Source organism: Salvelinus sp. IW2-2015, linkage group LG30 (assembly GCF_002910315.2).
Source record: "Salvelinus sp. IW2-2015 linkage group LG30, ASM291031v2, whole genome shotgun sequence".
In the NCBI taxonomy this organism is placed as follows: Eukaryota; Metazoa; Chordata; class Actinopteri; order Salmoniformes; family Salmonidae; genus Salvelinus; species Salvelinus sp. IW2-2015.
In genome coordinates, this window is record NC_036869.1 from 22,727,661 (window position 1) to 22,741,877 (window position 14,217).

General features: G+C 45.5%; 1 protein-coding gene across 3 annotated transcripts in view; it reads left to right on the forward strand.

The window, feature by feature from the left end:
• The window catches only part of LOC111954701 (protein PRRC2A), a 44,283-nt gene that overhangs the window by 14,094 nt on the left and 15,972 nt on the right, over positions 1-14,217 (forward strand). For 2 of the 3 annotated variants that reach the window (XM_070436236.1, XM_070436237.1), the window contains exons 3-10: positions 3,408-3,585; positions 3,770-3,866; positions 3,961-4,054; positions 4,199-4,342; positions 7,407-7,663; positions 10,146-10,386; positions 10,898-11,021; positions 11,273-11,477. In XM_070436236.1, coding sequence (XP_070292337.1) covers positions 3,408-3,585; positions 3,770-3,866; positions 3,961-4,054; positions 4,199-4,342; positions 7,407-7,663; positions 10,146-10,386; positions 10,898-11,021; positions 11,273-11,477 — 1,340 coding nt within the window. Of the gene's footprint in view, positions 1-3,407; positions 3,586-3,769; positions 3,867-3,960; positions 4,055-4,198; positions 4,343-7,406; positions 7,664-10,145; positions 10,387-10,897; positions 11,022-11,272; positions 11,478-11,665; positions 11,761-14,217 lie in introns of all 3 variants that reach the window. The other variant, XM_070436239.1, reaches the window with a different exon arrangement.

The following is a 14,217-nucleotide window of genomic DNA, read 5'->3' on the forward strand; positions in this document are numbered from 1 at the left end:
AAATGAATAGCTAGATATCTTACAATTTCAGGTGTGTTCGTAAATTCAATCTGGAGTGCCAAAGTGCGCTCTGGGCATTGATAAATTCAGAGCGTTTCGCTCGCGGAGCGTTGAGTGCACACTAGACGCTCTGGCCAAGGTGTAGTGAGGTCAGAACTAGAGGTCGACCGATTATGATTTTTCAACGCGATACCGATTATTGGAGGACAAAAAAGCCGCTACCGATTAATCGGCGATTTATAAAAATAATATATATATCATACACACACACACACATTTTTGTAATAATGACAATTGCAACAATACTGAATGAACAATGAACACTTATTTTTAACTTAATATAATACATAAATAAAATAAATTTAGTCTCAAATAACATGAGAACATATGTTAAAACGAACCACCAGCTTTCATGGGTCTTCAATATTCCCAGTTAAGTTTTAGGTTGTAGTGCAGAAAGCAGAGCTTGTCTGCATGGTCACCTGTCAGTCTGCTCCTCCGTGAACACAAGACCTTATTTGAGGTAGATCAAGACATTCTCTATGGGAGAAATGAACGGTAAAATAACGAAGGAACCCCTTTCAAGTTCAGCCGCAAGTTATTACAGGAATTATAACGCGTCGACTATCTCTTTTAAACCATATACCTTTGACTAATCCGGAAACTATCAACTCGAAAACAAAACTTTTATCCGTTCCGTATTTTATCTAACGGGTGGCATCCATGATTCTAAATATTCCTGTTACATTGCCAACCTTCAATAATAATCATACTCAATTTACGTCATAATAGTACAGTTCCTCTATGGAGATGGGAGAACCTTCCAGATGGACTACCATCTCTGCAGCACTCCCCCATTCAGGCCTTTATGGTAGAGTGGCCAGATGGAAGCCACTCCTCAGTAAAAGGCACATGACAGCCCGCTTGGAGTTTTCCAAAAGGCACCTAAAGACTACACGGAACCCAAACCGGCTGCGCGCATAAATGTATTTTGTCCCCCCACACCAAATGTGATCACGACACGCAGGTTAAAATATCAAAACAAACTCTGAACCAATTTATATTAATTTGGGGACAGGTCGAAAAGCATTAAACATGTATGGCAATTTAGCTAACAAGCTTGCAYTTGCTAGCTAATTTGTCCTATTTCGCTAGCTTGTTGTTGCTAGCTAATTTGTCCTGGGATATAAACATTGAGTTGTTATTTTACCTGAAATGTACAAGGTCCTSTACTCCGACTATTGATCCACACACAAAACGGTCAACTGAATCGTTTCTAGTCATCTCTCCTCCTTCCAGGCTTTTTCTTCTCTTGACTTTATAATGCAACTTTCATAAATTAGGTGCATTACCGCCACTGACCAAGTTCGTCTTTCAGTCACCCACGTGGGTATAACCAATGAGGAGATGGCACGTGGGTACCTGCTTCTATAAACCAACGAGGAGATGCAGCGCAATCTGCGTCAGAAATAGAACTGACTTCTATTTTAGCCCTTGGCAATGCAGGCGCTCGTTGGTGCGCACGAGCAGTGTGGGTGCAATAATTGAATAACATAGATTTCTAAATTTATTTTGCAACGCACGGCGAGCGGTGTAGTCAGMCTGTCAGACCATGAGAACCAAGATGCTCTGGTTTGATGAAACCGAGTTTGAAATCTTTGGCCTGAATGCCAAGCGTCACGTTTGGAGGGAACCTGGCACCATCCCTACGGTGAAGCATGGTGGTGGCAGCGTCATTCTGTGGGAATGTTTTACTGGGACTGGGAGACTAGTCAGGATCGAGGGAAAGATAAACRGAGCAAAGTACCCAGAGATCCTTGATGAAAACCTTCTCCAGAGTGCTCAGGACCTCAGACTGGGCAATGGTTCACCTTCCAACAGGACAACGACCCTAAGTACACAGCCAAGACAAYGCAGGAGTGGCTTCGGGACAAGTCTCTGAATRTCCTTGAGTGGCCCAGCCAGAGCCCGGACTCGAACACGATCAAACATGTCTGGAGAGAGCTGAAAATAGCTCTGCAGGGTAGGTCCCTRTCCAACCTGACAGATCTTGAAACTCCCCAAAAACAGATGTGCCAAGCTTGTAGCGTCATACCCAAGAAGACTCGAGGCTATTGACACTGCCAAAGATGATTCAACCAGGAAATTGGTAAAGGGTCTGACTACTTATTTAAATGTGAATTTTCAGTATTTTTGTTTTATAAATTTGTTAATTGATATCCGGTAGACTCACTTTTTACAGAAGGTGCCCCATGTAAAATGGCTGCAGCCTTTCCAATGTTGCTTGAGCACAATTTCTTTCTACTGCCTCGAGCAAACAAAAACTAGAATCTTCTATGCAGTTGAAGGCAACTGCTACATTTTAGGGATGGGCACGATTATTCGAATATCCAAACATACGTTAGTGTTCTATTACTTGGGAGAGTATTCACAATTTTTTATGTGACATTGCTATATAGCCTACAAGGATGCACCATTACATTTGACATTTTCAATACAACTCTTTTATGACAGGTTTTGTGAATGCGCCCCATTAAAAAAGACTCACTGGTAGCCTACATGTGTAGCTTATTGTCAACGTCGGTCAATCAAAGCAGCGCTACAGTCAGAGGCTCCGTGTGTAGCAAGTGAAATGGGATTTTTTTTTTTTTTTCAATGCAAAATGTAATTAAAGTTCCAGAATTAAGTTTGCTAAGTGAGGAGTAGGCTAGTGTTTCATATGATTGGAGTTGTTATAGACATTGRACGGGTAGTGCAACAAAATATCTTCAATTGGCCTTGCTACTTTAGCTAGCTAGCAGGCTAACTTAGCTGGCTAGCTAGCTAGCATCTTTACAGCAGTTTGATGCAGTCAAGACAAGCACTACCAGATGGTATGATAGAAAGATAACCTATGGCAGCAACAAGTTTGTCATGAGTCTGTTTACTTTCTCTCTCCCTCCATGCCACAGGTATAGACTATCACACTCGCCGGCCCCTGCTCCTCCCTCGCCCCTCCCCCACTCCTATCTCGCCCCTCCCCCACATTCTGCTGAAATAAGCAGAGCGCAGCTCACCGGCTCTCTCAAGCCAGCGAGAGCAAGTCTCTATTTGAAGTATCTCTCCAAAAAAAATCCCTTTAAAACATGTATTCYGACTATCCAGATATCCAGAAAAAAGTATTGTGACATTATTTGAATACCAAAATCATTTCAAATGCCGTCCCTAATTAGAACCCAGCATATGTCAACTCGTGTTGTAACGCAGTTCTTACGGCGTCTATATCGAATTCCTACATATTGTGTCGGCGATCACAACTGTCGTTCTCATGTCCCCCTCTCCCCTCCATTTGATTCTCAGTGGTCTCAAGTTACTGTAGTCTTTCTGCTAATGACCTCATCTCCCCCTCTCTTCCTCCCCCTAATCAGTTCCCCCCCGCCATGGCCTTCAGTCTCTTGGTAAAGTTGCCTCTGCGCGGCGCATGCCACCCCCTGCCAGCCTGCCCAGTCTGAAGGCAGAGAACAAAGGCAACGATCCCAACGTCTCGCTCGTTCCCAAAGACGGCACAGGATGGGCAAGCAAGCAGGAACCAGCAGACCCAAAGAGGTGAGGAGGCCCCCATCTAATAGTGATTTGAATGCGCAGATGCTATCTTATCTCAAGAAATAGCAGCAATAATGCTGTGGAACATCGCTAATAGGCCCCTACTAGCTCAGTAATTGACTGACTGACGCATCTGACGCTTACCCATCTGGTGTTTCTCTCCTTTTTCTCTCTCTCTCCATCTCAGTACCGATGTATTGTCAGCACCGCAGCTGGAGTCGCAGCAGCCTGTGGTTTCACAGACGCCTGCACCRACCCGCCCGAGAACCCCGCCAGCTCCAGAGGTACACACCAATTTGATGCCAATGTAAACCGAAACACAAAATGGTTCCATACTGCCATGGTGCTTAATGTTGTGCTGTTTTGTGTGCCTCTCAGGTTCCACCTCCGGTTCCGGCCACGGTTTCAGCCCAGGCCGCAGGGGTAAGGTCCTGGGCTCAGGCCAGTGTTACACTTGGAGCACAAGGAGATGGTGAGTATCATACTTTACGTCTGTCTGTCACTTCCCTCTCCTATGGTATTTTGCAGCAGACTTGACTGCCGCATCAATRGCCTAATTAACTCACGTTTGGATATTTGACGTTGAGTAACCCCTCCTCTCTCTCGCACCATACAGGTGGAAAGGGATCAAACCAACGGTCGCCATTCTCTCGCGAGGAATTTCCCACCCTGCAGGCGGCTGGCGACCAGGACAAAGCTGGCAGGGAACAGGGCACTGCAGATCAGTTGTATGGGCCCGGACCAAGCCTCCGCCCCCCGAGTGAGTAACGCGAAATCTCCTCTCTGTATTGTGTATTGTAGACCACACGTACAGTGAAGAGGGTTGCCGACAGAACAGAAGAACCAGCGGTCAGAGCAAGAGCTTATTTTACCAACGACTATGATTGCAAAATTCCGGTAACTGTCCTAAAATTCCCACATTTTCCAGAAATGCCAGTTGTAGGATTGCCTCCCTGCTTATTCACACCTGATACTGAGAATCCTCCAACTGGGAGGAGAAAAAACAGGAATTCTTGGAACATTTTTATTAGTGATGCATCGATATKACATTTTTGGCCGATACCGCTATCCGATATTTTCCTTGCCAAAAAAAACCTGATACCGATAACCGATATTTGAMATTTTAGCGGCCTTTTAACTATTTACCTGTACTAGAATGCTTAACACACACACACACGGACACAACGGCCTAAGGCACTGCATCTCAGTGCAAGAGGCATCACTACAGTCCCTGGTTCAAATCCAGTCTGTGTCACATCCGGCTGTGATTGGGAGTGGTGCACAATTGGCSGTCATTGTAAATAAGAATTTGTTCTTAACTGACTTCCCTAGTTAAATAAAGGTTACACACATACACCACACTAACCAAAAAGTTATTTTGTTAGCATTTACGTATGTCCCCATTACCAGTAAAGTATAATCAAAACCTATTTCTTTCACTTACTTTCTGTGTTTCGTTGTTCATTTGTTCAGTCTCAACCAGGATTTCTCATACTATGGAATGCCGTTTGGGTCTTTGCGTGTCAAAAAAGATACATGTCAAATAAGCTTGTTGACCAATCAGGACCTGAATATGWCTGCACGTCACAATTTAAAGCGGTCATACGTTTTTACGTAGTTATTCCACATTGATTACACTATCACTCGTATTTCATATGTCACAATGATTCATCGATACGTATGCTATGATGCTGGTAAAGTTGTCTCGCGCACCTACAGTGCTGGTCATAAATAAAAGCTAGCTAGCAAGCTCATGGATGCAAACAATGTCGTTTTGCTATGTTTTTGGGGAAGAACAATCTGTTTCAGTAGCTATAGKTAGCTAGCTAACTATATAGCTMGGTGTCATCTAAAAATAACCCTCATTTATAAGACAGTTCGTATTTGATTAATGGTAGTCRGACCTATCTAGGTGAAGCTAACCAGAATCAGGATTAGCCACAATAGTCGACTTTGTGGTTAGCCTTCAGAATAAAAGTATGTCATTGACAGTGATGCACATGAATACAAATAGTAGAATTATGCSATAATTGATTGGATCATGCTAAACGRGGTTGGAATGTTATATAAAATCAACAAAAGACAATTTGTTAATTTGACAARAATCTGTTGAAATCACTAAACTATGGATTGTGGATCAATGACATGGGGTATCAGTCTACTCAGTGACACCCAGAGAACATTAGCGTCGTAGCTCTTATTGCGGGACTCTGAAACTGTGAATTGAGCCACATTTGTCAACCTATGTGTATTGAACACTATTCCCGAGGACAAACAATACTGCGTGGATGTTTTGGAGTCTGATAACTGAGGAGGATGTTGGTAAAAAATATCTTGGGTGTTGAGTAGACTGATTCCCCATTTAATTGATCCCCAATCCTTAGGTAAAGATGTGCAAAATAAAATGTCAATACACAATAGGCTGACGGGGGGGGATTTCACACAGTCACAGTCCCGCGATACAACACTAATATTTGCATAAACTCTTCACAGTTGTGTTCTGTGGGTGTCACCGATTTGACTGATACCCCATTTCATTGCTTCACATTACAACCTTGTTTAACATTATCTAGTCTAAATATGGCATGATTCCACCAATTGTAACCTTCTGCATCACTTTCGAAGATGTACTTTTATTTTGGAGGCAAACTGCAAATTCCACTATTGTGTCAAATCCTTATTGTGGCTAGCTTCACAACACAACCCTGTCCGGTCGAGCCTCACTAGCCAGATGAAGCTAGCTGGCTGCTTATAACGTTAGCTTTGGGCAACAGGGTTAAGTAGCTGGCTAGCTATTTATTTTCATGAACTGAAGTTCAATTTCAACAGGCGAACAACAAGTGCCTACCTAGCTAATACTTACTCACAAGGATTCCTAAATCATTGCTAAGAATAATGAAAATGACTGCAGTTTCTACTGGTCATTGTTTTCAGGCTGGTTGTATTGGTGCTAGCTAGGTACCAAGCTAAAGCTAGCACCCCAGAAGTTGCGGTCGAACAAATAATACATTTTTCTACAGCTTTGACAGTGCTACTGATAGTAGTGGTGGCGCTTGGCTTGCACGTGCAAATTCAGAACACACAACATTCTGTAATAGAACTGTGTCATTTGACGTGTCAAATTAAAAGCTTATCAAATGACGTGTATCTTTTTTGACACGCAAAGACCCAAACGGTGTTCCATAGTATGGAGTGAAGCTAATAGCAGTGATACCCCATATTACTGTGTAACTCCAGTAAGGCAACATCTGAAAAATAGCGCACTTGGTAGTGTGTACCCGTGCTCAACCAGTCGGCAAAAGCCAACATCACCCACAACAGACAACGGTTGATTGTCAAGGGTAATGAWTTCCATTATCTTGGCGTTAATGGTTTTCGCCTTTGAGTTGTCTCGCTGAAATTTTCTTACTCTTTCAAATGACTGCTCGACTTGTTGACTGCTCGAACCACACAGCAGACATTGTGGGCTAGGTTAGGAATGCTGTGTTGCATGTGTAGCGCAAAATTTTACGTGGTGTCATTACGTCATGTACCTACATTTTATATAGGTATGCACATCAGCTTTGACATCGGGTTTGCACATCGGCGTTAAACTAGACATCGGGCTGTTACCAATGYTGGCATTTTTAGCTAATATCGTCCGATTCCAATATGTTCACCAATATATCTGGCATCCCTAATTTTTATAACTAGGACATCAGCTATGGCATGATTCTATTGCATGTCTAGTATTAACTTCTTCTGAATACAAACGCTGGTATAAGTGGCTCCTATTCCCATCCATTTTTTAACGTTTTTTCCTCGTTTTCCCTTTCTCTCCCCAGACATGACGAGCTGGCGGGACGGTGGGGGCCGTGCCCTGGCGCCCACCGGAGAGGGGGTCGCAGAGGGTGGCCCGGGCGGGGTGCTGGCGATGGAAGGGGCGGCCGGTGGTGGCCAGGCAGGCCCCCCTCCTCTCCAGCAGCAGCAAAACCCCCAGTCCCATGGGCTGCCTAGGAATCCCCCCGCCGGCAGCCCTGGCCTGCCCCAGCCCCCCATGGGCCCTGGGTTCCCCCAGTACAGAGGGATTATGCCTCCATTCGTAAGTCTACTCCTGAGCTGTGTTTGAATACTCATACTAGCCGTACTATTTGTGACGTAAATTGAGTAWATGGAATGCTGATTGGTCATAGTATGGATATAGTTAGTAWGTCAAAAGTTCCCGGATGTCATACTACATTCGTATACAAGCAGTGGACACTATTTCCGTGCAATTCTTCCGAAAATGGGCATRGCTTCATAACGTTTTTAGATTTGAAGAAAATTGCGGAAAATATGCAGCCGTGAGTAAAATGGTCAGTGTGAGGTGTTCTATCATTGTGTCTTGAAGTAGTTAGCAAGTTAGCCAGTTAGCTTGGGTGCTTGACTGCCGTTGTGAGTTAAGAACGCTCGGATCAACCCTACTCCTCGGTCAGTGTCCAGTTTGCGCTTGAACGCTCCGAGAGCGAAGCGCTGTAAATTTACAAACAGACAATCTGACAAGACTCTGAATTTACGAATGCCCAGAGCGCACTCTGGCAATCCAGATTTGGATTTATTAATAACACACCCGAAGTCGTAAAATGTCTAGTTAGTCATTTATTATGCTAACAACCTAAGAAGAGGTTGCATAGCAACAGCATCAACTTCCAGTAGAGAGGCGAAGAGCTGGTACGCTCTCAACTGAAAGGATACCGTTTGTTTACAGTATACTAAAATGAACTAATAGTATGTAGTGTATATACATATTAAGTATGTAGTATTTAGTTTATGTATTATTATTTTTGTTAACCTTTTTAACTAGGATAGTCAGTTAAGAACAAATTCTTATATTCAATGACAGCCTACACCGGCCAAACCCGGACGACGCGGTGCCAATTTTCCGCTGCCCTATGCGTCTCACAATCACGACCGGTTGTGATACAGCTTGGATTCGAACCAGGGTGTTTGTAGTGACACATCTAGCACTGAGATGCAGTGCCTTAGACTGCTGTGCCACTCCCCCGATTGTATACAGTATGTTAGTATGGGTATTCGAACACAGCTCTGGTATAATCTCTGCATGTGTGCTCACAGGGGCTCTATCCATTATARCTCCAGTGCATTTGGAAAGTTTTCAGACCCCTTGACWTTTYCCACATTTTSTTACATTACAGCCTTATTCTAAAATATAATCAATTATTTTTTTGTAAACACAATACCCTATAATGATAAAGCAGTTTAGAAGTTTTTGTAAATTCATTTTTTTTAAATAAAAAAATCAGTTACATAAGTATTCAGACCCTTTACTTAGTACTTTGTTGACGCACCTTTGTCATTGATTACAGCCTCGAGTCTTCTTGGGTAAGACACTACAAGCTTGGCACACCTGTATTTGGGGAGTTTCTCCCATTCTTCTCTGCAGATCCTTTCAAACTCTGTCTGGTTGGATGGGTTGGACAGCTACTTTCAGGTCTTTCCAGAAATGTTAGCTCGGGTTCAAGTCTGTGCTCTGGCTTGGCCACTCAAGGACTTTGAGRCTTGTCCCGAAGCCATTCTTGTGTTGTCTTGATTGTGTGCTTAGGGTCACTGTCCTGTTGGAAGGTGAACCKTGGCCCCAGTCTGAGGTCCTGAGCGCTCTGGAGCAGGTTTTAATCTGTGATCTCTCTGTACTTTGCTCACTTCATCTTTCCCTCCATCCTGACTAGTCTCCCAGTCCCTGCCGCTGAAACACATTCCCACAGCGTAATGCTGACCAAGGCCCTTAACCCCCGATTGCTTAGTTTTGCCGGGCAGACAGCTCTAGGGAGAGTCTTTGCAGCTCCAAACTACTACTTCCATTTAAGAATGGAGGCCACTGTGTTCTTGGGGACATTCAATGCTGCAGAAATGTATTGGTAMCCTTCCCCAGATCTGTGCCTCGACACGATCCTGTCTCGGCGCTCTACATACAATTCCTTTGACCTCATGGCTTTGGCTCTGACATGCACTGTCAACTATGTAGACAGGTGTGTGCCTTTCCAAATCATGTCCAATCAATTGACTTTACCACATGTGGTCTCCAATCAAGTTGTAGAAACATCTCAAAGATGATCAATGGAAACAGGATGCAGCTGAGCTTCATTTCGAGTCTCATASCGAAGGGTCTCCATACTTATGTAAATAAAGTATTTCTGTTTTTTATTTGTCATGCATTTGTCCAAATTTCTAAMAACCTKTTTTCGCTTTGTCGTTGTGGGGTATTGTCTAGATTGAGGAAATGTTTTTATTTAATCTATTTTAGAGAAAGGCTGTAACGTGACTTTTTCAACATTTTGTTAAGGCGTCTGAATGCTTTCCGAATGCACTGTATGTTTCCACCCATTTGGCGAATATTTTCAAGAGAATATACAAATGGTGGCACAGAAACAGTGTTAGAACATCTCACTTTTAGAGGTGTGCGCACAGATGGGCTCTCACCCTGTTACCCACCAGTGTAGTATTAGTGTACTGTCAATCTCTGCTTTTGTGCATCTCTTGGTCTCTAAATGTTTTCTACCCTCTTTCTGTGTCTCTCTCTGTCTCAGATGTACCCTCCCTTTCTGCCCTTCCCRCCTCCCTACGGCCCCCAGGGGCCCTACAGGTACCCCCCTCCTGGTGAGGCCCCTCCCAGGTTTCGCCAGCAGGGTCAGGACGGCCGCGGGCGTCCCCAGGGCGGTCCCCGTGGTGGGGGAGGCGAGATGGTGAAGCGACCCTCCATTCTGAAGCAGGATGACCTGAAGGAGCTAGATGAACTAGACCACCAGGACGGAGACGAGGGCTGGGCAGGTGAGAGAGAGGAGACGTCAGGACTCATGAACACTTGTAATTATTGGTGGARTACACTGCTCAGGAAGCAGTGGCAAGTGTAAAAAGTCATCACATTAAGAGTAGAGACCTGTACACTGTTAAATTGATATGAGAACCTTAAACAACGTGGGACAATTGACTGGATAGCCTGAAAGTATTACAAGAAAGCCAGCCGCCTTCGTTATTTTAGAGTCCGAGAGACATTCACTCTCTATCATATCAATTATATGGTGGGAGTTTGCTAATAMATGGAAAAACAGTGGGTATCACATTTGACTGCATCATCTCATGGACTCAGWAGTGCTTTGTGTGGGGGAGGGGAGACATCAGGTTTATCTAAGTGGGGGAGGGAGAGATGAGAAGCATGCATTGTTTCAAGTCTCCCTCATAGTGTGTGTGACTGTGTATAATGGTCGAGGATGGCAACGGTGCAAATGCGTCCCGCGTGTCCATTGTGCTTCCCCTCTGAACCGCTGAGTCTGTCAAACAGGGGCACACGAGGAGATCGACTACTCGGCCAAGTTGAAGTTTAGCGACGATGAAGGAGAGGAAGATGAGGAGCGGACCGAGAGACCCGAGAGGAGTGAAAGAAGCGAGAGCAAGAACGGCTCACGGTATGTCCCACAGTACCTGCCCAACATAACAGATTGACATGGTGTGGAAAATACAGTTTAAACGTTTAAAACTATTTGTACTGTGCTGTGCTAGCAATCCTCCTGTCTGCCAAGAAGACCCACACGCTCACATAAATTGTTTCTGAATTAATAAATGACGGAGCCAGAATGTAATGAATTCTTGAAATGGTTGTTGAATGTGGGATTGCTTTTGATGTGACAAACGTGTCGTCTCTTATTTCCTTCCCCAGGGAGATGCAAAGGTCTCAGGAAGGTCCCCCCCAGGTGGTGCAGCGCTCCCGAGTCTCTGACAGCGGAGTGGACAGGGACACCCGCCGCACCCCTCCCTCCAACGCCGACCACGACGGCCCCCCACCCCCCTCCAGCAAGCCAGGATGGGCCGAGGAGGGGGGCAAGAGCGGCCGGGGGAGCCAAGGCGCCCATGCCACCTACCAGGTACGACCCTCGGCAAGGGCTAGTCTACTGGACTTTCAGAGGCATCTCAGGGCTAGTGCAAGTGAACAGTGATCATTTTATAGTAAAAAGCAGGATTGCTTTGAGGATATGGATATTAGCGTATTTAGTGTAATAGGTAACTAGATGCATCTGGCTAACTGTAACCTGTGGCTGCCTGTACACTACAGGGGCGTAGGCCTGGACTGGGTGGGTCCCCCGGGAGCAGCCCTCCCCCAACCAGGGCCTCTCCTCCACCAGGCTACAGGGCGGCCTACTCCTACTACGACAGGTATCTGCCTACCTGGGGAGAGAGAGGGCCTCGTGTTGTGTATATATACACTGCTCAAAAAAATAAAGGGAACACTTAAACAACACAATGTAACTCCAAGTCAATCACACTTCTGTGAAATCAAACTGTCCACTTAGGAGCAACACTGATTGACAATAAATTTCACATGCTGTTGTGCAAATGGAATAGACAAAATGTGGAAATTATAGGCAATTAGCAAGACACCCCCAATAAAGGAGTGATTCTGCAGGTGGTGACCACAGACCACTTCTCAGTTCCTATGCTTCCTGGCTGATGTTTTGGTCACTTTTGAATGCTGGCGGTGCTCTCACTCTAGTGGTAGCATGAGACGGGTTAGTCTACACCCACACAAGTGGCTCAGGTAGTGCAGCTCATCCAGGATGGCACATCAATGCGGCTGTGGCAAGAAGGTTTTGCTGTGTCTGTCAGCGTAGTGTCCAGAGCATGGAGGCGCTACCAGGAGAACAGGCCAGTACATCAGGAAGACGTGGAGGAGGCCGTAGGAGGGCAACAACCAGCAGCAGGACCGCTACCTCCGCTTTGTGCAAGGAGGAGCACTGCCAGAGCCCGCAAATGACCTCCAGCAGGCCACAAATGTGCATGTGTCAGCATATGGTCTCACAAGGCTCTGAGGATCTCATCTCGGTACCTAATGGCAGTCAGGCTACCTTGGCGAGCACATGGAGGGCTGTGCGGCCCACAAAGAAATGCCACCCCACACCATGACTGACCCACGCCAAACTGGTCATGCTGAGGATGTTGCAGGCAGCAGAACGTTCTCCGGCGTCTCCAGACTCTGTCACGTCTGTCACATGTGCTCATGTGCTCAGTGTGAACCTGCTTTCATCTGTGCAAGAGCACAGGGCGCCTGTGGCGATTTGCCAATCTTGGTTGTTCTCTGGCAAATGGCAAACGTCCTGCACGGTGTTGGGCTGTAAGCACAACCCCCACCTGTGGACGTCGGGCCCTCATACCACCCTCATGGAGTCTGTTTCTGCCGTTTGAGCAGACACATGCACATTTGTGGCCTGCTGGAGGTCATTTTGCAGGGCTCTGGCTCGTGCTCCTCCTTGCACAAAGGCAGAGGTAGCGGTCCTGCTGCTGGGTTGTGCCCTCCTACGTCTCCTCCACGTTCCTGATGTACTGGCCTGTCTCTGGTAGCGCCTCCATGCTCTGGACACTACGCGACAGACACAGCAAACCTTCTTGCCACAGCTCGCATTGATGTTCCATCCTGGATGAGCTGCACTACCTTTTACATTTACATTTAAGTCATTTAGCAGAGCTCTTATCCAGAGCGACTTACAAATTGGTGCATTCACCTTATGATATCCAGTGGAACAACCACTTTACAATAGTGCATCTACTCTTTTAAGGGGGGGGATTAGAAGGATTACTTTATCCTATCCTAGGTATTCCTTAAAGAGGTGGGTTTCAGGTGTCTCCGGAGGTGGTGATTGACTCCGCTGACCTGGCGTCGTGATGGAGTTTGTTCCACCATTGGGTGCCAGCGCAGCGAACAGTTTTGACTGGCTGAGCGGGAACTGTACTTCCTCAGAGGTAGGGGAGGCGAGCGGCAGAGGTGGATGAACGCAGTGCCCTTGTTTGGGTGTAGGCCTGATCAGAGCGCGAGGTACGGAGGTGCCGTTCCCCTCACAGCTCCGTAGGCAGCACCATGGTCTTGTAGGCGGATGGAGCTTCAACTGGAAGCCAGTGGAGAGAGCGGAGGAGCGGGTGACCGTGAGAGAACTTGGGAAAGTTGAACACCAGACGGGCTTGCGGCGTTCTGGATGAGTTTCTACCTGAGCCACTTGTGTGGGTTGTAGACTCCGTCTCATTGCTACCACTAGAGTGAAAGCACCGCCAGCATCTCAAAAGTGACCAAAACATCAGCCAGGAAGCATAGGAACTGAGAGAGTGGTCTGTGGTCACCACCTGTAGAATCATCTTTATTGGGGGTGTCTTGCTAATTGCCTATAATTTCCACATTTTGTCTATTCATTTGCACAACCAGCATGTGAAATTTATTGTCAATCAGTGTGCTTTTTAAGTGGACAGTTTTGATTTCACAGAAGTGTGATTGACTTGGATTTACATTGTGTTGTTTTAAGTGTTCCCTTAATTTTTTGAGCAGTGTATATATATGCGAGAGTGTGTGTACAAAAACATTAGGAACACCTGCCTCTTTCCATGACCGAGCTGGGTGAATGCAGGTGAAAAGCGATGATCCCTTATTGATGTCACTTGTTAAATCCACATCAATCAGTGAGTTCAGAAAGTTATCAGACTCCTGATTTTTCCACATTTTGTTATGTATCAGCGTTATTCTAAAATGTATTAAATAGTTTTTCCCCTCATCAATTCTACCACCAATACCCATAAAGACAATGCCAAAATTTAGCAAATGTAAAAATAAAAATAAACTGTTGT